The 23,172-nt window shown below is 50.2% G+C and overlaps 2 protein-coding genes across 8 annotated transcripts; one reads left to right on the top strand and one right to left on the bottom strand.

Moving 5' to 3' along the window:
• Nucleotides 1-4,589: 4,589 nt before the first annotated feature.
• LOC140912374 (uncharacterized) lies at nucleotides 4,590-12,641 on the bottom strand. 4 transcript variants are annotated; one of them, XM_073346651.2, is made up of 3 exons: nucleotides 12,447-12,641; nucleotides 12,014-12,119; nucleotides 4,590-10,017 (listed from the first exon to the last, which is right to left on the bottom strand). In XM_073346651.2, the coding sequence occupies exons 2-3, from the start codon at nucleotides 12,090-12,092 to the stop codon at nucleotides 8,822-8,824; spliced, it is 1,275 nt and encodes a 424-aa protein (XP_073202752.1). In that variant the 5' UTR covers nucleotides 12,093-12,119; nucleotides 12,447-12,641; the 3' UTR covers nucleotides 4,590-8,821. The 4 variants fall into 4 exon arrangements, with proteins under 4 accessions (XP_073202752.1, XP_073202753.1, XP_073202754.1 ...); XM_073346652.2 differs by having other exon boundaries at nucleotides 4,590-10,014; nucleotides 12,447-12,639; XM_073346653.2 differs by lacking the exon at nucleotides 12,014-12,119 and having other exon boundaries at nucleotides 4,590-10,014.
• LOC140912372 (uncharacterized) lies at nucleotides 12,610-17,165 on the top strand. Of its 4 annotated transcripts, none has more exons than XM_073346646.2 (3): nucleotides 12,610-12,865; nucleotides 14,358-14,472; nucleotides 14,945-17,165. In XM_073346646.2, exons 1-3 carry the CDS (start codon nucleotides 12,842-12,844, stop codon nucleotides 16,087-16,089), a joined length of 1,284 nt encoding a protein of 427 aa, XP_073202747.1. In that variant the 5' UTR covers nucleotides 12,610-12,841; the 3' UTR covers nucleotides 16,090-17,165. The 4 variants fall into 4 exon arrangements, with proteins under 4 accessions (XP_073202747.1, XP_073202751.1, XP_073202749.1 ...); XM_073346650.2 differs by having other exon boundaries at nucleotides 12,627-12,865; nucleotides 14,942-17,165; XM_073346648.2 differs by lacking the exon at nucleotides 12,610-12,865 and adding an exon at nucleotides 12,962-14,217 and having other exon boundaries at nucleotides 14,942-17,165.
• Nucleotides 17,166-23,172: the final 6,007 nt, after the last annotated feature.

Raw genomic sequence — 23,172 nt, 5'->3', positions numbered from 1 at the left:
CTGTGGGCCTGGGTTTGTTGTTGCTAATCAGGACACAGGGAAATTGCTTTCACCAGAAAACTTGCACTTTCTTTGCTGGCAGCAAAACACTGCTCAGATCTGGCCTGATGGAGGAGGTTTTTATGTCAGCTGGAGATAAGTGCGGAAAGGAGGGAGGGATAGCTCAGTGGTTTGAGCATTGGCCTGCTTAAACCCAGGCTTGTGAGTTCAATCCTTGAGGGGGCCATTTAGGGATGTGGGGCAAAAATTGGGGATTGGTCCTGCTTTGAGCAGGGGGTTGGACTAGATGACCTCCTGAGGTCCCTTCCAACCCTGATATACTATGATTCTAATGCCTCTCAGAAGAGAGCAGTTTAGCACAGCTCCTGTGGGCTAGGGAGGGACAGGCAGATTAGTGACAGAGTAGGAGGGGCCTAGCTACAGTGGTGCATCCCATTCCCTGGGACATGTGTTAACAAGCAGGATTCTCTCTCTGAGGAAGCCACACGTGGGCATGGGTTTTTGTGGTGGGGAGGATGACGTTCCAGAGAGGCATATTTGAAATCTTTATAAAACAGAGACTACAGAACGGGTCCCAAATGCTGTAGCGGCTCCATTGTATACTCTAGCCCTAGAGGCCATTATTGCAGAGCACAGCAATATTTCTTTCTGTAAGGGCTCCTAACTTGTGATCTCTGATTTATGGGGGAAGCTTCCCATTTTTTCCATGTACACATTCTGGAGGGATGAACTACTCTAGTTTGCATTCTTCTAATGCCTTTAATTTCGCCCGTGAATTCTACCTCCCCACCACTCCGCTGTAAGAATCATTATCCCCTTTTTAATAAGGGGAAACTGAGGCACAAAACCACATGATCAGCCCAAGAATACTCAGGAGGTGAGTTGCAGAGCTGTAACCAGGGTGGGGCGAACAGGGCAACCGTCCAGGGTGCCAAGCTGTGGGGGCGGAAGGATGGGGAGGACAAATGACGAAAAAAATGGTACAGGTGCAAATATGCTTGCTTGCTTGCCCCGAGCGCTAAAATGCCTAGTTACGGCTCTGCTCCTCTGAGCCACCTCTCACTACTTCTCCTCTGCGCTTGGCGCTCCCACTCTCCGCTGAACCAGGGCGATTTCCCTGGGGCTATAGGTGGGAACTCATCCCTGGGAGCACATGGGGGCTGGGGGAAGTTGGACTGTGACCCAGGTGTTGGGAGCTGGGACAGGAAGTTCCCTACACTATTTCAGCCTCATATAAGGCAGCACCAGCCTTATATGAGAAGCTGGGGTTGAAATTTTCTGTTATATCAACACTAAAATCTCCAGTCAGCAGAAAATTATTTTTCTTAAGTTCCTTCCATCCCTGTTTCCTAAATGAAGCCCAGAAGAATTAAGTTACTTGTCTGAGGAGATCTGGCGATGGAACTCAGGAGTACTGACTCCCACGCCTCTGCTCTACCCCACTCCTCTCCCAGAGGCAAGAGAAAAGCCAGGAGTCCCAACTCCTAGCCCTGCCCCATTGTAACTAACTAGACTTTACTCCCAGAGGGCAGGCTAGCACCAGGGAGTTCTGACTTTAAGACTGCTCTGTCCACTAGACTCCACTCACCTCACAGAGGTGAGATCAGAACCCAGGAGTTCTGAGCTTTAGCCATTGCGTCATGCTGGCTCCCCATATTTATCTACAGGGAGAATTTAGGCCAAAATGAGTGTGACTGCCTGAACCGCTATGGTCACTTTTATAAAACTATGATAAAACTTGTACAATGTATGCCTTATGAAACTCATTTGAAAACTCATAATTTGCTCATCATTATTGTCCCGGTAAAATGTCTGTGGCAACATTGTATGTAAACTTCTAAGAGTCCACTCTATGATATTATTAAGCCATGTTCCAAGTCTGGAGAGCAGTCACAAACCAGTTTGCCAGAGACAAAAAGCTAGCAGATGCTTCAGCCAGCTATCAACAAAATCAAATGGACCATCACCTGGTTAAGTGGCCATTCTTTGGCAGGAAAGAGGTTGTGGGCGAAAATCTACATCCTGACAAAGAAACAGCTGGGCGTTCCCATCCACACAGACTTTCTGTCTCCTGAACCTCAGCTGGAGATGATTATCAAAGAAGAGAAAGAGCTATAAGAAGGGAAAGCAAATGCCCCAAATTATTCCTCCCTTTCTCTCTACCCAGGGCATCTACAACACCTGTAGATAGGGCCCTATCAAACTCATGGCCATGAAAAACATGTCAGACTGTGAAATCTGGTCTCCTCCAGTGAAATCTGTTTTTTTGGGGGTCTGCTTTTACCCTATAGTATACAGATTTCATGGGGGAAACCAGTGTTTCTCAAATTGGGGGTCCTGACCCAAAAGGTGGTCCGGGGCGGGGAGCAAGGTTATTTTAGGGCTGTCACGGTATTGCCACCCTTACTGCTGGGCGGCAGGAGAGCGGCAGCTGTTGGCCAGGCGTCCCGCTCTGAAGACAGCGCCCCGCCAGCAGCAGCACAGAACTAAGGGTGGCAAAACCATACCATGCCACCCCCACTTCTGCGCTGTTGCCTTCAGAGCTGGGCGGTCGGAGAGCGGCGGCTGCTGACTGAGGGCCCAGCTCTGCAGGAAGAAGTGCAGACGGAAGGGGGGCAATACCAGACCAGGCCATCCTGACTTCTGCACTGCTGCTGGCAGCCGCTCTGCCTTCAGACCTGGGATCCTGACCAGCAGCCGCTGCTGTCCAGGTGCCCAGCTCTGAAGGCAGGGCCGCCACCAGCAGCTGCACAGAAGTAAGGGCAGCAGGACCGCAACCCCCCCTACAATAACCTTGTGACCCCTCCCCACAACTCCTTTCTGGGTCAGGACCCCTACATTGACACCACCGTGAAATTGCAGATTTAAATAGCCGAAATCATGATATTTTTGATTTTTAAAATCCTATGACTGTGAAATTGACCAAAATGGACCGGGAAGTCAGTAGGGCCCTACCTGTAGAACAAAAGAAACAGCTTTGCACTGGGGGAGGGATCCTGACTGAAAGCCATTCAGCCAGGAAGACGGCTAAAACGTGCTGAGAGAGACTTTGCTTTGAATTCACATAGCTGGTTAAGATAGGTATTAGTTGCATTTTACTCTTATTTTCTTGTAACCAATTCTGACTCTTTCATATTCACTTAAAAGTTATCTTCTGTAGTTAAAAAAACTTGTGTTATCTAAACCACTGTGTTTGGATTGAAGTGTTTGGGAAACTCCGTTTGGGGATAATAGGATTTGTACCTATCATTTCCTATTAATAAAATGATGGACTTTATACGAGCTTGTGTTGTCCAGGAGAGGGCTGGGCAGTACAAGACGTACATCACTGGGGGCAAGTCTGGGACTACGAATTTGCTGGTGGTGTTCTGCAGTGTAATTAAAGAGTGGCTGGCTATTGCATTCAGACAATATAACTAGGAGTAACTTACATGCTGGAGGCTGTGTCTGAGCAGACCAGGAGCGGTAGCTCAGTGAAGCAGTGTAAAAGGCACCCCAGGCTGGAGAATTGAGGGAACACCGCTGTTTATCAGTCCAGATTGTACCCTGAGAAATGTAACAATGGGGAAAAAGTTTCTCCCCTCAACTGGTTTCGGCAGCAGATGCTCCTTCAGTCATAGAATATCAAGGTTGGAAGGGACCTCAGGAGGTCATCTAGTCCAACCCCCTGCTCAAAGCAGGACCAATCCCCAATTTTTGCTCCAGATCCCTAAGTGGCCCCCTCAAGGATTGAACTCACAACTTTGGGTTTAGCAGGCCAATGCTCAAACCACTGAGCTCTTCCCTGATCTAAATACTATGTAAACATAAGTTTAAAATCACTGGGCTGGATTCTGCTCTTAGTGACCATGGCGTAAATCTAGAATGACCTCACTTATGTGAATGGAGTCAGGGTTGGATTCTGCTCTCAGCCACAGTGGTTTATATCCACAATAATCCTTTTGGGTTTACTGGGGTCACTCTGCATTTATTCTAGTATGAGAACAGAATCGGGTCCTTTGAATTACTGTGTTTATATGTGAGAAACCCACTGTTAAGGATTGAGAGTAACTCAATAGCAGCCTGGATTAAAAATATAGTTCAAAACCTTTGTGTGTTATCCAGAATCTGAATCTTAAAGGAACAAACAACAACCAGCACGCTCAAGCCTATTTGCTAATAAGAACAATCAGAATGCAGCCCTGACTCCAGAGATGTCAGGGGGGTTGCTCCGGATTTACCCGAGAGTCATGAAGAATAGAATCTGTCCCTAATGCTGATGCAATCAGGGATTACAGAAACTGAGCTATATTAAAGACTCCCCATCATTTTCTTTGTTTCCCTTTAATCTTTTCCAGGAACCAAAGCACCACCCAATGTGACTGAGAGATATGGAATGCTCCTTCAAATCCCCATCTTACCCTGCAGCAATCCAGGCACTGGGATTCAAATCCTTCATACAGGCCTCTGATCTCCCACACTCCACTTCCTGTGACCCCCTACGGAGCTCAGTTCACCCGCACAGAATCCCTACACCCAGACCTCTCACCTCCCTACAGCTGTGATTTTTCTGGACACCACACACCACAAAGAAAAAAACACATACCATCTTTTAGCTCCAAATATTTATTGTCACCTCTTAAATCTAACTACAGGAAGCTCCCGACACCGATAGAAAAATAGCATTACTAAAAAAAAAAATGGATACAGAATTAAAAAAATCAGCCCTACAGAAAAATATTAGATTAATTCAAACACCCCTCCCTTAAAAGCTACATCGTGAGAAGGCCCCGATCCTGCCACAAGCAGATTTCCTGCATTAAGTCTCTCTCAGCTCCTCATAACGTTGATTGAAATGGTTGGAGAGACAGCTCTGAACTATGACAACTCACAAAGCTGCAGGAGAGAGATTTTTGGGTTATGACAACTCATGAAGCTGTGGGAGAAAGACCTCTGGGTTATAACGTCCTGTGAGGTTGTGGGGAAAAGATCTCTCTTTTTCCTGCTAAGATGAAATCTTGCCAATCCCTTTACTTCCCCTCTCTGTGTTTATAAAAATCCTTGAAATTAAAATAGACACGTCCTCCCCTCAAAAAAAAAAAAAAAAAGGCTAAAAAATATTACTTAAAAAGGGCATTTAAACAGCAGTCACTTCTCTAAAGCAATCTGGGTTTCCTTTTGTTTTAGAAAAGGTTTCCCACGTGAATCAAAGAAGCAAATAAGTGACTTAAGGAGAGGGTGAGGGGTGGGTGGAAGACCTGGCTAAGGAGACAGCAGGAATTCTTTTGTTTTAGAAAAGGTTTCCCACGTGAATCAAAGAAGCAAATAAGTGACTTAAGGAGAGGGTGAGGGGTGGGTGGAAGACCTGGCTAAGGAGACAGCAGGAATTCTAGCTAGCTACTTTGAAGATTCAGTGGCCACCACTGTCAAAAGCAGCGAGTGATTAGGAGTGTCTGAGTTTTTATGGGAGTCAAATTGGGGGAGACCCACTTACAAGGAAAGTGATTCCCCAGAAAGCGCAGAGTGCTCATCCTCTGATAATCAGGCTCAGACTGAACACCCCAAAATAACTAGCCAGTTTGGAAAAAATCTTAGCCATTTTCTTTCTCTCCTTCTTCCCCCTCTCTCACTCCTTTCTTCAATCACAGCTTTTCCATGCCACATCTTGATGCTAGTTTGTTGTTCTAAAAAGCCTTGGTCTCTTCTCTCCCAAAAGTCTAGATTTCCATTCCCTCCTCTGTTCCAACCTCTAGAGCCCACTTCCCCCTGAGTGCCAGGGATAGAACCCTGGTGTCCTGGCTCCCAGGCCCCCTCGCCCACTCTAACCCACCATTCCCCTGCCAGAACTGGGAAGAAAACCCAGAAGTCCTGACTTAAAGCCCTCCTCTAACCTATTCAGCTCCAAGAACAGAAGAATCACCTTTTCTTAAGTATAAATAGTTCCACATGGCTGTTGGGTTTTTATAAAGAATTCTGCCTTGCAGACATAATGCCATCAAAGCTCCCACTGATCCCCATTGACCGCTTTGCCTGGAGAAATACAACAGGGATGGGGCAAGCTCTGGGGTTTATTCTTTAAACCTTAGCAACACCAGGAATGTATGTTCTTATTTTATTTCCCTGTGAAGCATCAGGTGAGGAGGCTCAAGAGTTTAACAGAACTCCCGAAGCAGAGGGTTGGGGAACTTTTAACAAAGAAGATTTTTCTCCAGAGTGCCTGTTATGCTGTGATGTACATGGGAAAGTTGGTAATATTTTTATGATCCAGATGCGCGTCTCAGTTTCCCTGTGCACTTTGTGTGACTACACACTGAGTAGAACAGGGAATGAGGGCTGGCAGAATGGCAGGTAGACTGTCTGAGATGGTACCAAGGTGACTTTAGGAGCAGAAAAGAATCAACACATCTGAATGAAAGATCCGGAAGACATAATGGGACCGCCAATGACTGAACAAGAATGCTTAGCTGCTGGGCCTGTAGAGAGCAGGCAACTTCCTCTGACACTCTGCAGGGAGGAAAGAGCTCAGCATCACTGCTAATACACAATGGGCTGCATTGCTCCCTGAAACGAGAATGCCTCCGCAGAAGTCTGATCTCAGTCGGACTTGCTGTAGGAGCTCCCGGTGGCAAAGGCCTGAAGGCCCAACCCTGGAGTCAGAGAGGCTGCATGGCTTATCCTGGTGGATCAGTGTGGCCCCCTGTGGTCTGCCACACTGACAGGGAGACTGTTTAAAGGCCAGCATGTAGCACAGACCTGGTAAACCCATGTCTGATGGGGTGTTCACCCCACACCACGTCTGAAGGGCTTAAGGTGGCTAGTTGGACCAATTAGCCACCAAGGTGCACCTGGACAGGGAACCAGGGAGCAGAGAGGACTAATTAAAGGATGAAGCTCTCCTGGACAGGAATAGGAAGGGCTTGTAGAAAGCCAGGTAGCTGAGGGCAGAAAGGGGCTGCAGGGAGGAGGTCTGTAGTCACTCTGTGGGGCTTGGGAGAGCAGGGAGCTTGGCCCAGAGGGAAAGGCAAGCCAAAGGAGGGTAGAGAGGAAGCTGGACAGAGACAATGTAGGAAGCAGACCAGGGAAACAGCAGTGAGGTGTGGGACAGCACAGGGTAGGGTCCCTGAGCTGGAACACAGAGAAGAGGCCAGGCCTGGGTTCCTCTACCACCCACTGGGGAAATGGCCCCATTGATGGGCAGTGAACTGGAAGACTGCCTGGGATGACTGGTACAGAGAGACTTGGGTACACAACCCCCCCCCCCCCCCCGGAAGGGGAAAACCACATGACCTGGCCTGAGGGCCAAGCCATGAAGAGGAAGCCATTGAGTCCCAAGAGAGAGACGGAGTGAGCACCTGCAGGAAGGAGCATCAGACTGGCAGAGCTAACCCCAAGGAGGTGCTTCAGTGGCGAGTAGAGCACCCCGTGAAACAGACATTTGACCTAGATCAATATTAACACAGGCAAAGAATCTGACAGGCTCATTCTGTTGTCACTTATTGAACTCAGTTACCCAAGGAACACATTGGGAGAGAAAATCTTGATTTTTAAAGATTTGGACCAAAACTTTCAATGGTGATGGGCAGTACCCAACCTTTAATGGTTAAGGGTGCCCAATTTTCAGACAATGTTGAGCACTTCCACCCGAAAACTAGGTCTCTAAGATATCTCCTACAATGGACGTCCTCTGAGATTACTGTTGAAAACTCCTAGCCTTAACTTGTTTTAAATCCACTCTCCACGTTCAATCAGGTTTAACTGATCAGACCCAATTCTCCAGTCTTCCCAACAGACTTCCAAGTTATTTAACTCCCAAATGTCTAACGTAAAAGTCCCCAGCAGGTTGATTCAAGCTTTGTTTTGTGCATCATAAAGTAGCAAAATTGAAGGGCACAATCCCCAGATTTATTTCCCTTTCCAGGATCCCTTTACATTTCTTCTCCTGGTTGGTTGAGAGAAATGAGAGCTCAATTGTAGATCTTAATTACTGCAAACCAGACTAAGAAAAGACTTAGAGATCTATGCTCTGCAGCCAACTCAGAGCATGAACAAAGCAGGGTGAAATGAGAGTCACTTCTAGCTTATACAATTACTCATCAAATACAGAATAATAAGCACTTTTCATCTATGACTCTCAAAACACTTTAGAAAACAGCTGGGTACCATTATTCTCATTTGACAGATGAAGAAGAAACTGAGGCACAGAAAGGTAAAGTCCCAGAGCCAGGTGTAGAACCCAGGCCCCTACTCTAAACTATACACCTAAGCATAACTGCAAACAAACTCCGATTTCACCTTCTATAACCCACACATAGCTGGGAATCTAATCCATGAGTCCTGGCTTCCAGCCTCCTCTGCGATCACCCACTAGACCCTACTCCCCTCCCTGAGGACAGAACCCAGAAGTCCTGACTCCCAGGCCTAATCACTAAACCTCACTATGTTTGCTTATTTCCTCTGTACAAATCCCTGTGGCTCACATCACAGCTGGATGATTTGCCTTAGCATTTCCTGCCACTTTGGGATCCTTGCAGAGGCCACCCGCACCTTGATCCACCTTGTAAGTGGGGGAAAGGCCTTCAGATCAGACCTGCAGCTTGTTGCAGGCAAAAGGGCACTGGCATACACTGGGGGTACGAGCCACGGTTTCCGAGATGGATTGGTATGTCTTGCTGAGCAATAGGGGGGCTGGAAGAGAGGACACCAATTTACTCTCTATAAAGGTGCCCTTGTCCCCCTAGAAGGCACATCGATGTCTCGCTTTATAGAGGCCCTCGTTCCCCACGGCATGTCAATTTCACCCTCTAGAGAGACACCAGTGCCCCCCTCTCCATCTGCTGGGTATCTACTTGGCGTGAGTCCTCTGGTGCTTCATGAGGGCGGAGCTGTCTCCAAAGCCCTTCCCGCAGTCGGTGCATTTGTAGGGCCGCTCTCCGGTGTGGGTGCGCCGGTGGTTGTTGAGCTTGGAGCTGTCGATGAAGCACTTCCCGCACTCGGGGCACTTGTAGGGCCGCTCCCCGGTGTGGATGCGCTGGTGTTTCATCAGGGATGAGTTGCAGCCAAAGCTCTTCCCGCAGTCAACGCACTTGTAAGGCTTTTCGCCCCGGTGGATCCGCCGGTGCTCCACCAGGTGGGAGCTGACGCTGAAGCGCTTCCCGCACTCGGTGCACTCGTAGGGCCGCTCGCCCCGGTGGATCCGCCGGTGCTGCATGAGCGACGAGCTCTGGTTGAAGGTCTTGCCGCACTCGGAGCAGCTGTAGGGTCTCTCTCCGGTGTGGATGCGCCGGTGCTTGATGAGGTTGGAGCTCTGGCTGAAGCTTTTCCCGCAGTGGCCACAGCTGTAGGGTTTCTCTCCGGTGTGGATGCGCCGATGCTGGCTCAAGTTGGAACTGCTGCTGAAACTCTTGCCGCACTCGGCACAGGTGTAGGGCTTTTCGCCCGTGTGCGTGCGGACATGCTGGGCGAAGGATCCCAGGCTGAAGCTCTTCCCGCACTCGCTGCAGATGAAGGGCTGCTCCCCGACGTGGGTGTGGTAATGCTTCACCAGGGTGTAGTTGCGGTTGAAGCTCTTCCCACACTCGGTGCACTGGTAGGGCCGCTCGCCCGTGTGGATGCGCTGGTGCTGGAAGAGGTGGGAACTCTGGCTGAAGGTCTTCTCACACTGGTCGCACTTGTAGGGGCGCTCCCCGGTGTGGATGCGCTGGTGTTCCAGGAGGTTGGAGCTGAGAACAAAGCTCTTCCCGCACTCGGTGCACTTGTAGGGCTTCTGGCCTGTGTGGATGCGCTGGTGCTGGACCAGGTGGGAGCTCTGGCTGAAGCTTTTCTCGCAGTCCGAGCAGCTGTAAGGGCTCTCCCCCAGCTGGGCTCGGTTGTGCTCCATCATCATCCTGATGCCGATCTCCTCTGGAGACATCGCGTTGATCTCCTCCGGCCATCCAGCCCCGCTGGCCTCTTCTTGCTTAATGCTCTGGGACATCCAGTGTGGCTCTGCTCCCGTAGGCCCTTCCTTCTTGGGACTCTTCACCTCCATCCTGGCACCTGCTGGGAGAGAGGGAGAATCCAGCCAGGGCTCGTTGACTGTGCTAGGGAGAGAATGAGTGGCAAATCTGATGGGTAGGAGGTGAATTTCCCCAAACCCTTCCCCAGAGGGGAAGTGGCTTTGCTCCAACAATCCAGCTGAGCCCTCAGAGGAAAGCTTGGGGAGGGGAATTTGATAATGGGCTCTTCGATCTAGAAGATGAAGGACTAACAAAATACAAAGGCCGGAAGTTAAGGCTAGACAAATTCAGACTGGAAATATGGTGTAAATGTTTAATCCTGAGGGGAATTAACCATCAAAACAACTTGGCAAGGGTCAAGATGGATTCTCCATCTTTGGCAAGTTTTAAATCAAGATAGGATTCGTTCTGAAAAGATTTGCTCTAGTTCTAAAGCAATTATTCTGGGGAAGTTCAACAGCTGGCGAGACGAGATAAATCACACGCTTCCGGCCTTGGGATCTGTGAGTGTTGGGTACTGAGCGAGACAGGGCAGAACAAATTCAGGCTGGAAATTAGAAGGTTTCGAACCACCAGAGAGGTGAGGTTCTGGAACAGCCTCTCAATGGGGAGTGTGTGTGGTGGTGGTGGGGGGGGGGGGGAGGAGGAATAACGATTAATTTTAAGAGAACTGGACAAATTTGAGTGCAAAGGTGATGTGGGAGGGCGGGGCTCATTTCTGGTTTATGTCTGATGTTCCTAAAAACTATTACTTCAGGGTTTCAGTTGTCCTGCAGCAAGAGGCAGGGAGGGATCTTTTCCCCCCGAAGCTGTTTTGGGAGGCTGGATTTTTTTTTGGTCTTCTTCCTCTGAAACCCTGGTGATGGCCAACGCTGGAGATGGGACACAAGCTGTGGGACAGGGCTCTGAGATGGCATCGAGCACTCTCTGGTGCTCGGCTCGCGGGGTCGAGCTCACATGCTCAGGGTCTAACTCAGTGGTTCTCAACCTTCCCAGACGACTGGACCCCTTTCAGGAGTCTGATTTGTCTTGCGTACCCGCAAGTTTCACCTCCCTTCAAAACGACTTGCTTACAAAATCAGACATAAAAATATAAAAGTGTCTCAGCCACAGTAGCACTGAAAAATGGCTCTCATTTTTACCATATAATTATGAAATAAATCAACTGGAATAGAAATATTGTACTTACTTTTCAGCATATAGAATATAGAGCCATTGTCTGTATGACATTTTAGTTTGTACTGACTTCGCTAGTGCTTTTTATGTAGCCTATTACAAAACTAGGCAAATATCTGGGTGAGTTGATGTACCCCCCAGAAGACCTCTGCGTACCCCCAGGTACCATGGTCTAACTAATCGCCATATATGGGGTGAGGAACAAATTTCTTCCCCAGGTTAGACTGGCAGAGACCTTGGGTTTTTTACATCTTCCTCTTAGTTTCGCAGCGTGTGGGTGTGGATCACTTGCTAGGATCATCTGGGGATCTCTCACTTAATCGTTTCCCTTCCACTGTGGGGGGGGGCCTCAGGCACTGGTGCGCCTCGGTCCCTTGCAGGGAGGGACAGCTCAGTGGTTTGAGCATTGGCCTGCTAAACCCAGTGTTGTGACTCAATCCTTGGAGGGGGACATATAGGGATCTGGAGCAAAAATTGGGGATTGGCCCTGCTTTGAGCAGGGGGTTGGACTAGATGATATTCCAACCACGATATTCCATGATTCTATTCCCTGCCTGTGGCATCTCATGGCTGAGCCTCCGGTGGGCTGTGATACTTTGGTTAAAGTCCCTTGCTGGGCTTCATGTGCAGGTGGTGGGTGGCACCGCCGGCCTGGGATACACTAGAGGGCAGATTACAAATCGCCACAGCACCCTAAATAATTGGATGCCACTTTTGCCACCTCCCGGCCCTTCCCCCGCCTTTGCGGATCATTGATACTAGCCCTCCAGCGTCGGGGTGCGACTCCAGCTCCGCCCCTTCTGGCCTGCACCCTCCCCAGCTGTAGCAGGGCCTGCTGTTAACTCGTGGAGGGTCTTCCTCACCTGCGCAGGCCCCTCGGGGGATCGCCCTTTCCTCGGCGCCCTGGAGAGCCGGGGCACACGGCTCTTCCCCTCGCTGCATCCCGGAGTCAGGGCCAGGGAATCCTGCCTGCAAGCGGGGAAAGAGGGGACGGCTCTGCTTTGATAAATGATCACGAAACCCTTCAAAACTCCCCCCCCCCCACACACACACAGGCAGCCCTGGGTTGGGGGGCGGGGGGGGACCCTGGGGGCTCAGCTGCACAGACCACCCCCGCCCCCCACGTGCTGCTGGGGGGCGGCGGCGGGGGGGGGGGAATCTCTCCGTTCCCAGCCCCACTTTGGCTCCCATCCCCTTGTCCCTGCGGCCGCTTCCTCCGAGCAGCGATTGGCCGCCGCTGCCCTTTCCCTCCCCGCGGCCGCCTCTGGCTGCGTCCCCCCCGGCGCCCCCGCTCACCGCCCGGCCGGGGCGATCCAGGGGGCTGCGGACCGGGACGCGCCCAGCGCAGCAGGAGGAGTCCGGCTCCGGAGCAGACCCGCCGGGGCAGGAGGAGTTGCGGGGAGCCTGGGGGGGGGGCTGGACAGGAAGGTCCCTGCGCTATTCCAGCCCCCTGATGGTGGCACCATGTGCTCTGGGAAGGGGAGGGCGGCGGGGTTAACCCTTCGCTCCCTGCACGCCGCCGCCCTGGGGAGTTTGGTTCCCACCCGGAGCCGGCAGATCAGGGGCCCAGCCCCCAGGGCACGTGTCCTGGCGCGGCTGCCTGCGGCCCCGGGACCTGGGTGCAGGGCGGGGAGCGACGGCGAGGAGACCCGCTGCCCGGCCTGATCCCCAGCCAGCTGAAAGGCTGCGCAATGGGGAGGGTGTGTGGAGTCCTTGTGAGTGTGTGTATGTGGGGGTGTAATCAGTGGGGGGTGGGTGGGTGTGTGCAGTCCTTGTGGGTGTGCAGTCAGTGGGTGTGCAGTCCTTGGGAGTGTCTGGGGTTTGTGCGCAATGAGTGTGGGTGTGTGCAGAGCTTGTGAGGGTGTGGGTGCACAGTGGGTGTGTGTGCAATTGGTGTGGCTGTGTGCAGTCCTTGTGTGGGCTGTGTGCAGTCCTTGTGAGTGTGTGGTGTGTGTGTAATGTGTGTGCAATCCTTGTGTGTAGGTGTGGGTGCAATCAGTGTGGGTATGTGTAGTTTTTGTGTGTGACTGTGTGCAATCAATTTGGCTGTGTACCATCCTTGTATAAGTGTGTGGGAGGTGTGTGCAATCTATGGGGGTGTGTGTCGTTTATGTGGGGCTATGCAATGCCAATCAGTGTGGTGTGTGGAGTTCTTATGTGAGTGTGGGGTGCACGTGCAATGAGTGGGGGTGCATGCAGTCCGTATGTGTGCAATCAGTGTGGGTGTGCACAGTCTGTGTGCATGCATGTGTGTGTAATCTGTGTTTGTGTGTCTGTACAGTACAGCTAGTCTGTGTGGGTCAAGTCAGGTGTGTGTCTGCAGGGTGGGAGTCTACTGGTGATCTGCAAAGAATAAACTTTGGGGTTGGTGTGTATAATTGTGCATGTATCTGATGGAGGAGGAAGGCTTTGTGTGTGTGTGTGTGAATAGGCAGAGTCTATGAGTGTTGTACAAGAGTGCAGTCAGTATGTGTGTGTGTGTGTGTATACAGCAGGGGTGTGCATAGGTGTAGCCAGCGTGTGTCTGAAATCAGTGTGTGCGCGTCCAGGGCCCGTGTGTGCAGTGTTGGTGCAGTCAATGGGTGTATGTGTGTGCGCTGTGTTGTGCAATGTGTGGCTGGAGCCCGCGGCTGTGGCGTGCGGACTGTGTGCAGGCAGCCAGTGTGTGTGCACGTGAAGACCCCCCCCAGCCCGGGTTTGCCTGGCGGACGCTGCTGGCCCAGGCACTGAAGGAGCCTTAGGGGTTAAAACCACCAATTTCTTAAGCCCTCCCCTTCCCAGGCGGGGCCACAAGCGGGGCTGCAAATAGCGCAGGGACCTTCCTGTCCCCGCGGCCCCGGCTCCCGAGCTCGGCTCTGTGTGTGCCCCGGGGTCCGCAGGCGATCGGGAGCGGGGCCCCGGGGGGCGCAGAGAAGCGCAGCCGGAGGAAGCTCCCGGGGCGGGGAGAGAGGCTGCCGCAGGGGCAGGAAATCGCTGCCCGGAGAAGTGGCTGCAGCGACGGGGGGATCCGAGCCCGACCCGCAGTTGGGACCGGAGGGACCACGGCCCCAGCTCCGGGGCAGCCCGGGTGTGTGTGTGTGTAAAGCGGAGCCCTGCAGGGGCCCGCCAGCTCCGGGGTAGCCCCGGGGGGGGAGTTTTGGGGTGGCTCTTTGAAGGGTTTAATGGTAATATATCAAAGCAGGATTCCCCCTGTTTTCTCCCCTGCAGGCAGGATTCCTGGTCCCTGACCCCAGGATCTCCGGGATGAAGCGTGGGGATGAGCCATGTGTCCGGGATCTCCAGGGTGCCGAGGAAAGGGAGACCCTGGCTGTCACTTGCACAGGTGAAAAAGGAGTGAGGCTGGCTTGGGGACCCTCCACGAATTAGCAGCCAGGACCCCGGGGTGCCATGCTAGAGCCATAGATGGGGAAGGCCAGAAGGGGCCGTTCTGGTCGGCTACTCTGATGTCCTGCCAAACCCACACCAGAGAACTGCACCCCAAACCCGTAGGGCTGGCATCAGTGATCCACAAAGCTGGGGGACCTTGGAAGTAGTAAAACTGTCATCAAATTACATAGGTTAGTTTGGCAATTCAGGGGAGTGAAGGGATCCCCGCAAAGCCGCCTGGAGCCCTCCGGGTTCTGTCTGGTCTTGCTCAGTATCCTCTCCCGCAGGTCCCTGTCCTCCACGTCTCACTCCCAGCTCCCACCTCTGGTAGGAGCCCTCCCCTTCCCCACCCTTTCTCTGAGGGCTTTGAGGAGGGGCCGGTTCTGCTGGGGAAGAGCCTCGTCTGGATACTCTCTATTTCCCAGCAGGTGCAGGAGCAGAGGAGAATCTGCAGCAGGAAGGGTGTGTGGGAGCGAACCCACACGGGATGCCCCAGAGCCCCAAGCGGAGAGATGCTGGCAGGCCAGGATGGCATCAGGGAGACCCCCTAGAGGAGAGACCTGATGAGTGTGAAGCTTATGGGATCCCTGAAAACATCATTATTCTGGAAACCACCTACATGGGAGAGAGACCCTATAAATGCCTTGTCTGTGGGAAATCCTTCAGCCAGAGCTCTCACCTTGTCCAACATCAACGGATCCACACGGGGGAGCGACCCTACAACTGCCCTGACTGTGGAAAGAGCTTTAGTCAGAGCTCCCACCTTGCCCAGCACCAGCGCATCCACACCGGGGAGAGGCCCTACCCATGCGTTGAATGTGGGAAGAGCTTCAACCGCAGCCACACGCTGGCCAAGCACGTCCGCACCCACATGGGCTCGCAGCCCTACATCTGCCCTGAGTGCGGGAAGAGCTTCAGCCTCAGCTCCCTCCCTCAGCACCTGCGATCCCACCTGCCGGGGAAGCTGTACAACTGCTCCGATTGTGGGAAGGACTTCAGCAGCAGCTCCAACCTGGCCCAGCACCAGCGCACCCACACGGGCGAGCGGCCCTACAAATGCTCGGACTGCGGGAAAGGCTTCAGCCAGAGCTCCAACCTGGTGAAGCACCAGCGCACCCACACGGGGGAGAAGCCTTACAAATGCACCGAGTGTGGGAAGTGCTTCACCCAGAGCTCCACCCTCATCCAGCACAGGCGGATCCACCGGGGCGAGCGCCCCTACAAGTGTCCCGAGTGCGGGAAGAGCTTTGGCCTCAACTCGTCGCTGGGGAAGCACCTGCGCATCCACACCGGGGAGCGGCCCTACGAGTGCATGGAGTGCGGGAAGAGCTTCAACCTGAGTGCCAACCTCATCCAGCACCAGAGGATCCATCGTGGGGAGCGGCCCTACAAATGCCCCGAGTGTGGGAAGTGCTTCAATCTGAAGTCCACCCTGGTCAAACACCTGCGCACCCACACAGGAGAGAGACCCTATAAATGCACCCAGTGCGGGAGGAGTTTCATCGACAGCTCAAAGCTCAGCAAACATGCCAGGACCCACGTGGCAGAGAAGTCTCCCCAGGAGGTGCAGTAAGATCCTGCATAGCAGGATCTGCAAAGGGGCTCTGTCTTGGCCCTGGTGCGACTGCTGCTGGCATAGTGGTACTGATTCTGGTGCCCACAGTTCAAGAGGGATATTAATAAATTGGAGAGGGGTTAGAGAAGAAGGATTATGAGGGGGTCACTAGAATGATGAAAGGATTGGAAAACCTGCCTTATAATGAGATTAAGCTCCTTGACTCTATTTAGCTTAACAAGGAGCTCGTTAAGAGGTGACTTGGTTACAGTTGAGAAGTATCTCCATGGGGAACAAATCACTCTTCAGTCGAGCAGTGTGGCGGTTCAGTGATGAGACAGAACACAGCTTTATGCAAGCAAACAGGCTGGTCAGCGGAGATGGGCTGTTCTGCCCCCCCGCCTTCCACCTTCTCCTTTTATTATATTTCTCCCCCTAAGCATTACACACTGCTACACAAAGGAATGTATGATGTTGATTCATATGCTTAGTTACCATCCTCTATCTACTACAATCCTGGTTCTCAGGCCTTGAGCCCAGGCTAAAAACGCCTCCCACAGTTGCTGTCCAAACAATCAAGTTCTCATGGTTCATATCTAGCCCTTGTCCTTGGATAGAGCAATGTGTGCATTGCTTCTAGGAAACAGTCAGGGTGTGCCCCGCCTGCTTCCAGGTGGAATAGCTAAACATTAACCCTTCAGAGCAGCAAAAGGTTTGACTCGATCCAATGGCTGGAAGTTGAAGCTAGACAAATTCCGACTAGAAACAAGGCACAATTTTTTAACACTGAGGGCAATTAGCCATTGGAACAATTTGCCAAGTGTCATGGTGGATTCTCTATCACCAGCACATTTAAAATCATGATTGGATGTTTTTCTAAAAGATCTGATCTAGTTCAAACAGGGATTAATTCAGGGATGTTCTCTGGCCTATGAGACACAGGTGGTCAGAGTAGATGATCACAATGGTCCCTTCTGGCCTTGGGATCTGGGACTCTGTAATGGACAACTTTTCCCACGGTGAGGCCAGAAATTAGATGCCCCGAATGAATCTATGGCTCTTGAGTTGCCCTGTGTAGATCCATAGATTTCAAGGCCAGAAGAGGCCATTAGATCATTCTAGTCTGACTTCCTGTATTACACAGACCAGAAAAACCTCACCCGGTGTTTCCTGCATCCAGCCAAGAGGCCCATGGTTCCACTTGAATGAGGCCAAGATTTTTCAAAAGCGACTAGTCATTTAAAAAAAAAATATTTTTTTGGAACTTCTTTTTGGTTGATCACCTTGAGACCCCTTTTATAGGGGGCTGGTTTTCAAAAGGTGCTGAGTGCCCACCCTCTGAAAACCAGCCCCTTTAATATGTTTCTAAGAAACTTAGAACTGGAAGGGCCTTCCAGGGTCACTGAGTCAACTCTGTGCTGTTGCAGGCCATCATGGAATCCTACTCAGAGACTTACCCAGATCCATCTTCAAACCAGTTAGGGTGTTTGCTCTTAGTGGGAGGCTGTTCCACAACCTCCCTCCTGTGATGGTCAGGAACCTTCTCATTTCCAGCCTATGTTGATTCCTAGCCAGTGTGTCCCCATCTGTTCTTGTGCCAACGTTGTCCTTTAGCTTCAATAGCTCTTCTCCCTCCCTGGTGTTTTCCGCATGGTATATTTAGAGAGAGCAGTCAGATCCCCTCTCAGCCTGCATTTTAGGTAGGCTTGGAAGGATTAGATGTTTATTGGTAAATGTCAGTTTCACCACACACACAAACCATCAACAGAATATTTCTATCAATATTAATTGAAATTTACAAATAGGCAAAGTAAGGAAAATGCTGCTTGAGAACTTATTAGAGTCAAAATCCAGTGATTTAGATTATTGAATTGGGCTTTTTACAAATGGACCGACGAATGAACAGTAAAACCAGGTATGATCTGTTGATTTAAGGATATTTACTTTGTATATTGTGATGTGATGTTGACAATTTGTGTTTGAATGGTGTATAAAACTTTTAACTTTTTGAATCTCAGTGGCTTTTGTCATTAAATAATTGTCTGACACCCCCCAATATTTTCCATACAACTGTGAAAATTTAAATAGATAATCTCAAATAATGCTTAAAAATAGGGCTGTCAAGCGATTAAATAAATTAATTGTGATTAATTGCACGATTAAAAAAATTTATCGTGCTGTTAAACAATAATAGAATACTATTTATATAAACATTTGTGGATGTTTTCCACATTTTCAAATATATTGATTTCAATTACAACACAGAATACAAAGTGTACAGTGCTCACTTTATATTTATTTTTTATTACAAATATTTGCACTGTAAAACTAAAAGAAATAGTATTTTTCAATTCGCTTAATACAAGTACTGTAGTGCAATCTCTTTATCATGAAATTTGAGCTTAAAAATGTAGAATTATGTACAAAAAACCCTGCAAAAACAAAACAATGTAAAACTTTAGAGCCTACAAATCCACTCAGTCCTACTTCTTGTTCAGCCAATCGCTCATACAAACACGTTCGTTTACATTTGTAGGAGATAATGCTGCCTGCTTCTTGTTTACAGTGTCACCTGAAAGTGAGAACAGGCACTGTTGTAGCCGGTATTGCAAGATATTGATGTGCCAGATGCACTAAAGATTCATATGTCTCTTCATGCTTCAAGCACCATTCCAGAGGAAATGTGTCCATGCTGATGACGGGTCCTGCTTGGTAATGATCCAAAGCAATGCAGAGTACTGCATGTTCATTTTCATCATCTGAGGCAGATGCCACCAGCAGAAGATTGATTTTCTTTTTTGTTGGTTTGGGTTCTGTAGTTTCCTTATGGGACTGTTGCTCTTTGAAGACTTCTGAAAGAATGCGCTACAACCCGTCCCAATCAGATTTTTGGAAGACACTTCAGATTCTTAAATCTTGGGTTGAGTGCTGTAGTTTTCTTTAGAAATCTCCCATTGGTACCTTCTTTGTGTTTTGTCAAATCTGCAGTGAAAGTGTTCTTAAAGTGCTGGGTCATCATCCAAGACTGCTATAACATGAAATATATGGCAGAATGCGGGTAAAACACAGAGCAGGAGACATACAATTCTCCCCCAAGGAGTTCAGTCACAAATTTAATTAATGCATTATTTTTTTTAACAAGCGTCCTCAGCATGGAAGCATGTCCTCCGGAACGGTGGCTAAAGATGAAGGGGCATATAGATGTTTAGCATATCTGGCACATGGCTTGTAATGCTGGCTACAAATGTGCCATGCAAATGTCTGTTCTCACTTTCAGGTGACATTGTAAATAAGAAGCAGGCAGCATTATCTCCTGTAAATGTAAACAACCTTGTTTCTCTTAGCGATTGGCTGAACAAGAAGTAGGACTGAGTGGACCTGTAGGCTTTAAAGTTTACATTGTTTTGTTTTTGGGTGGAGTTATGTAATAAAAAAACTACCTTTGTAAGCTTTCATGAGAAAGAGATTGTACGACAGTACTTGTATGAGGTGAATTGAAAAATACTATTTCTTTTGTTTATCATTTTTACAGTGCAAATATTTGTAATAAATAATATACAGTGAGCAGTGTACACTTTGTATTCTGTGTTGTAATTGAAATCAATATATATGAAAATGTAGAAAAACTTCCAACATTTTTAATAAATTTCAAGTGGTATTCTGTCGCTTAACAGTGCGATTAAAACTACGATTAATTTTTTAAATCATGATTAATTATTGATATTATCCAGCAAAATTATTTTAAAAAACCCCAAACTAATTCTGAAAAGCCTAGTTTTCGGCTAACTAAGTGAAGCTCTTTCCGTCTCCTCTTGTAAACTAGGTACTCCATTCCTCTTATTAGATGTTTGGCTGTGTGTGTGTGTGTTCTGCCTGTGTACTGCCCCAGCTCTGTGCAGACAGCTGGCACAGCAGACCTCGAGCGAACTGCCCAATGACCACAAGATCCATTAAGGTACGAAGGCACCAGGCCAGGTTTATTGTTGACAAAGCACGGCAATAGCACCTGGCAGACTCTATGAGGATAGGTTTCAGAGTAACAGCCGTGTTAGTCTGTATTCGCAAAAAGAAAAGAGTACTTGTGGCACCTGAGAGACTAACCAATTTATTTGAGCATGAGCTTTCGTGAGCTACAGCTCACTTCATCGGATGCATACTGTGGAAACTGCAGAAGACATTATATACACAGAGACCATGTAGCTCACGAAAGCTCATGCTCAAATAAATTGGTTAGTCTCTAAGGTGCCACAAGTCCTCCTTTTCTTTCTATGAGGATAGTAAGACACGTATGCCCGTGACAATGGATGCAGCTCTCATACAAGGGCTTATATCTCAGGCTCTCTTCCTACTACACCTCTGATCATCCTAGCTGCCTTCTCTAAACCTGTTCCAGTTTGAATGAATCTTTCTGGACCATGTGACCAGAATTGGACACAGTAGTCCAGATGAGGTTTTACTAGTGCCTTGGTTTCTTTCCCAAATCATTAATCTTTGAAAATCTTGACCACGGTATCTTTGAGAGAAGCCAGCCAGTCCAGTCTGGCTTGGAAAGTCCACCCCACCCTTTCAGGGAATTGTTCTGATGTGGTGTAATTTTACCAATGGGCAATAAAGAACCAGGGATCACAGATTTAAGGAGAGGCAAAAGAAGAGAAATCTAGTTATGATCCCGTGTCATGTGAAACTTCATGAGCAGGGAGCTGAAAATTTCCATTGTTCTTGAAGCAAGATCGGCAAAGGGCCCCAGACTGGGATTCAAACCCTTGGATCCTAGCACCACCCCCTTTTTTTTACATGCCCCACTCAGTCCCTGCTGAGCTGGCTCCTTTCATCTCCCCTTGTAAACTGGTCCCTGCAGACCTCTGATCATGTCTGTTGCTCTGCCCTTGGCTCCCTGCAATCTGTCTCTATCTCTCCAGGATTGTGGGGCCCAAAGATAAGCCCAGAAGGGGTCTCCCCAGGATTATATAGACAGGGACTATCCCCTCTGTTCTCAGGTCTGGGAATAGGACATGCAGCCTTTCCCCTCTAGGGGCTCCGAGCAGCCTCAGGGCCAGGGAGTGGGTGGCTCGGAGGGTGAGGTGGTTGTGGGGAATGGGATATGGGACCTTCCCCTCTAGGGGGCACTGGCTCTGATCCAGCCCCAGGGCAGGGGACTGGCTCGCTCAGGGGGGCAGGGAATGGGATACAGGCCAGGACCTTAGTGTGTGAATCTCGTTTGCTGTGTTCATTAGGCCTAGTGTGAAACAAGTTGGGTCTCAGCCCAGATAGGAACAGACAGGTGTGCGCTTGACCACAGTCCCCACAAAACAGTGGGCTCAGTGACAGCAGGGGCCACGAATCCCTGAGACATTTCTGCCTCCTCAGCTCCTCCCAGGGTTTGTGACTGAGGTATTTACCTCACGCCTGTGACCCCCTGTCCACCTCAGGCCCCAGCCCCCCACCCAACTGCCCCAGAGACACCAAACCACGACATGCCCAACTGCCATGGAACCTCCAGAGATCAACATTCTACCCACCTGCCACAGAACCTCCAGATCCCAACACTCCCCCCCACCCCCGACTGCCACAGAACCTCCAGACCCCAGCACCCCCCACCCCACTGCCACAGAACCTCCAGATCCCAATATCCCCCTCCCCCAACTGCCACAGAACCTCCAGACCCCAACACTCCCCCCCGACTGCCACAGAACCTCCAGATCCCAACACTCCCCCCCGACTGCCACAGAACCTCCAGACCCCAGCGCCCCCACCCAACTGCCACAGAACCTCCAGACCCCAACACTCCCCCCTGACTGCCACAGAACCTCCAGACCCCAACACTCCCCCCCTGACTGCCACAGAACCTCCAGACCCCAACACTCCCCCCCCCGACTGCCACAGAACCTCCAGTTCCCAACATTCCACCCAACTGCCACAGAACCTCCAGACCCCAACATTCCACCCAACTGCCACAGAACCTTCAGACCCCAACATTTCACCCAACTGACATGGAATCTTCAGATCCCAGCATTCCAGCAAGTGCCATGGAACCCTCAGTCCCCAATAGTCCATCATAGATGGGCTGTGTAGCAAGGAAGCTGAAGTCCTGTTCCAGTCCAGGTGCACCGTCCTTTGGTGTAATGAGAAGGGTGGGGCTGGGCTAGGAGCTATAAAAATGAGAGCCCAAAAGCAAGCGACAATCCAGAGAGGGAGGTAGAGTCATGAATGCAGAGCTCAGGAGCAGAGCAGAGCAGAGCAGAGCACGGCTGGGCTGGGCTGGGCTGGGCTGGGCTGGGCTGGGCTGGGCTGGGAGTCTCAGGGAGGGGATGTTTGGAAGGAGGGAGAGGTGAGAGGTCCCTGGTGAGCATGGGAGCCAAATCAGGCTGGAGAAAGCAGAGGGCCTTCAGGGGAGTCACCTACAAACTCCCCCAGGCTGGAGATCCATGGCCAGAGAGGGCTGAAGGCTGAGAGCAGCAGCAGGAGGCTCAGAACAGCTGAAGCCAGAGGGGAAGAGAGGGCTGAACTCTGGGGAAGGATGGAGGGTTGAGCCCACTGATATCTCCAGCTGGAACCAGACCTGGGAATGAAACAAGGTGGAGAAGTATCCCAGCTAGAAGGGTGCTGGAGCTGTACTGCAGAGCCTTGGTTTTGTTCATAGATCCCTAGACTCCAAGGCCAGAAGAGATCATTGTGATCATCCAGCCTGACCTCCTGTGTAACACAGGCCTGAGAACTTCCTTGAAATAATTCCTAGAGCAGAGCTTTTAGAAAAGCGTCCAATTCTGATTTTAAAACGGTCAGTGATAAAGAATCCAGTATGACCCTTTTTAAGTTGGTCTACCGGGTAATTACTCACATCTCCTTGTTAAAAATGTATGTCTTATTTCCAGTCTGAATTTGTCTAGATTCAGCTTCCAGCCATTGGATCATGTTAAACCTTTGTCTGCTAGATTGAGGAGCCCATTATAGCAGATCAAGTCACCCCTCAACCTTCTCTTTGTTAAACTGAATAGATTGAGCTCCTTAAGTATCCTTTCAATCGTTCTTGTGTCTTTTTTCTGTTCGCTCTGCAATTGATCAACATCCTTCTTGAATTTTGGCGACCAGAATTAGACACAG

The sequence above is a fragment of the Lepidochelys kempii genome, chromosome 6, assembly GCF_965140285.1.
Source record: "Lepidochelys kempii isolate rLepKem1 chromosome 6, rLepKem1.hap1, whole genome shotgun sequence".
In the NCBI taxonomy this organism is placed as follows: domain Eukaryota; kingdom Metazoa; phylum Chordata; order Testudines; family Cheloniidae; genus Lepidochelys; species Lepidochelys kempii.
Note: the sequence above shows the minus strand (reverse complement) of the source record. Positions and strands in the feature narration are given on the sequence as shown.

Excerpts from the sequence above, each read along its gene's own strand:
- LOC140912374 (XM_073346651.2), bottom strand. The coding sequence starts at position 12,092 with ATGCAGCGAGGGGAAGAGCCGTGTGCCCCGGCTCTCCAGGGCGCCGAG. Across the intron at positions 10,018-12,013 it reads CCCCCGAGGGGCCTGCGCAG|CAGGTGCCAGGATGGAGGTG; the intron begins GTGAGGAAGACC and ends CCTCTCTCCCAG.
- LOC140912372 (XM_073346650.2), top strand. The coding sequence starts at position 12,842 with ATGGGGAGGGTGTGTGGAGTCCTT. Across the intron at positions 12,866-14,357 it reads GGAGGGTGTGTGGAGTCCTT|GCAGGATTCCTGGTCCCTGA; the intron begins GTGAGTGTGTGT and ends TCTCCCCTGCAG. Across the intron at positions 14,473-14,941 it reads CCTGGCTGTCACTTGCACAG|CAGGTGCAGGAGCAGAGGAG; the intron begins GTGAAAAAGGAG and ends TCTATTTCCCAG.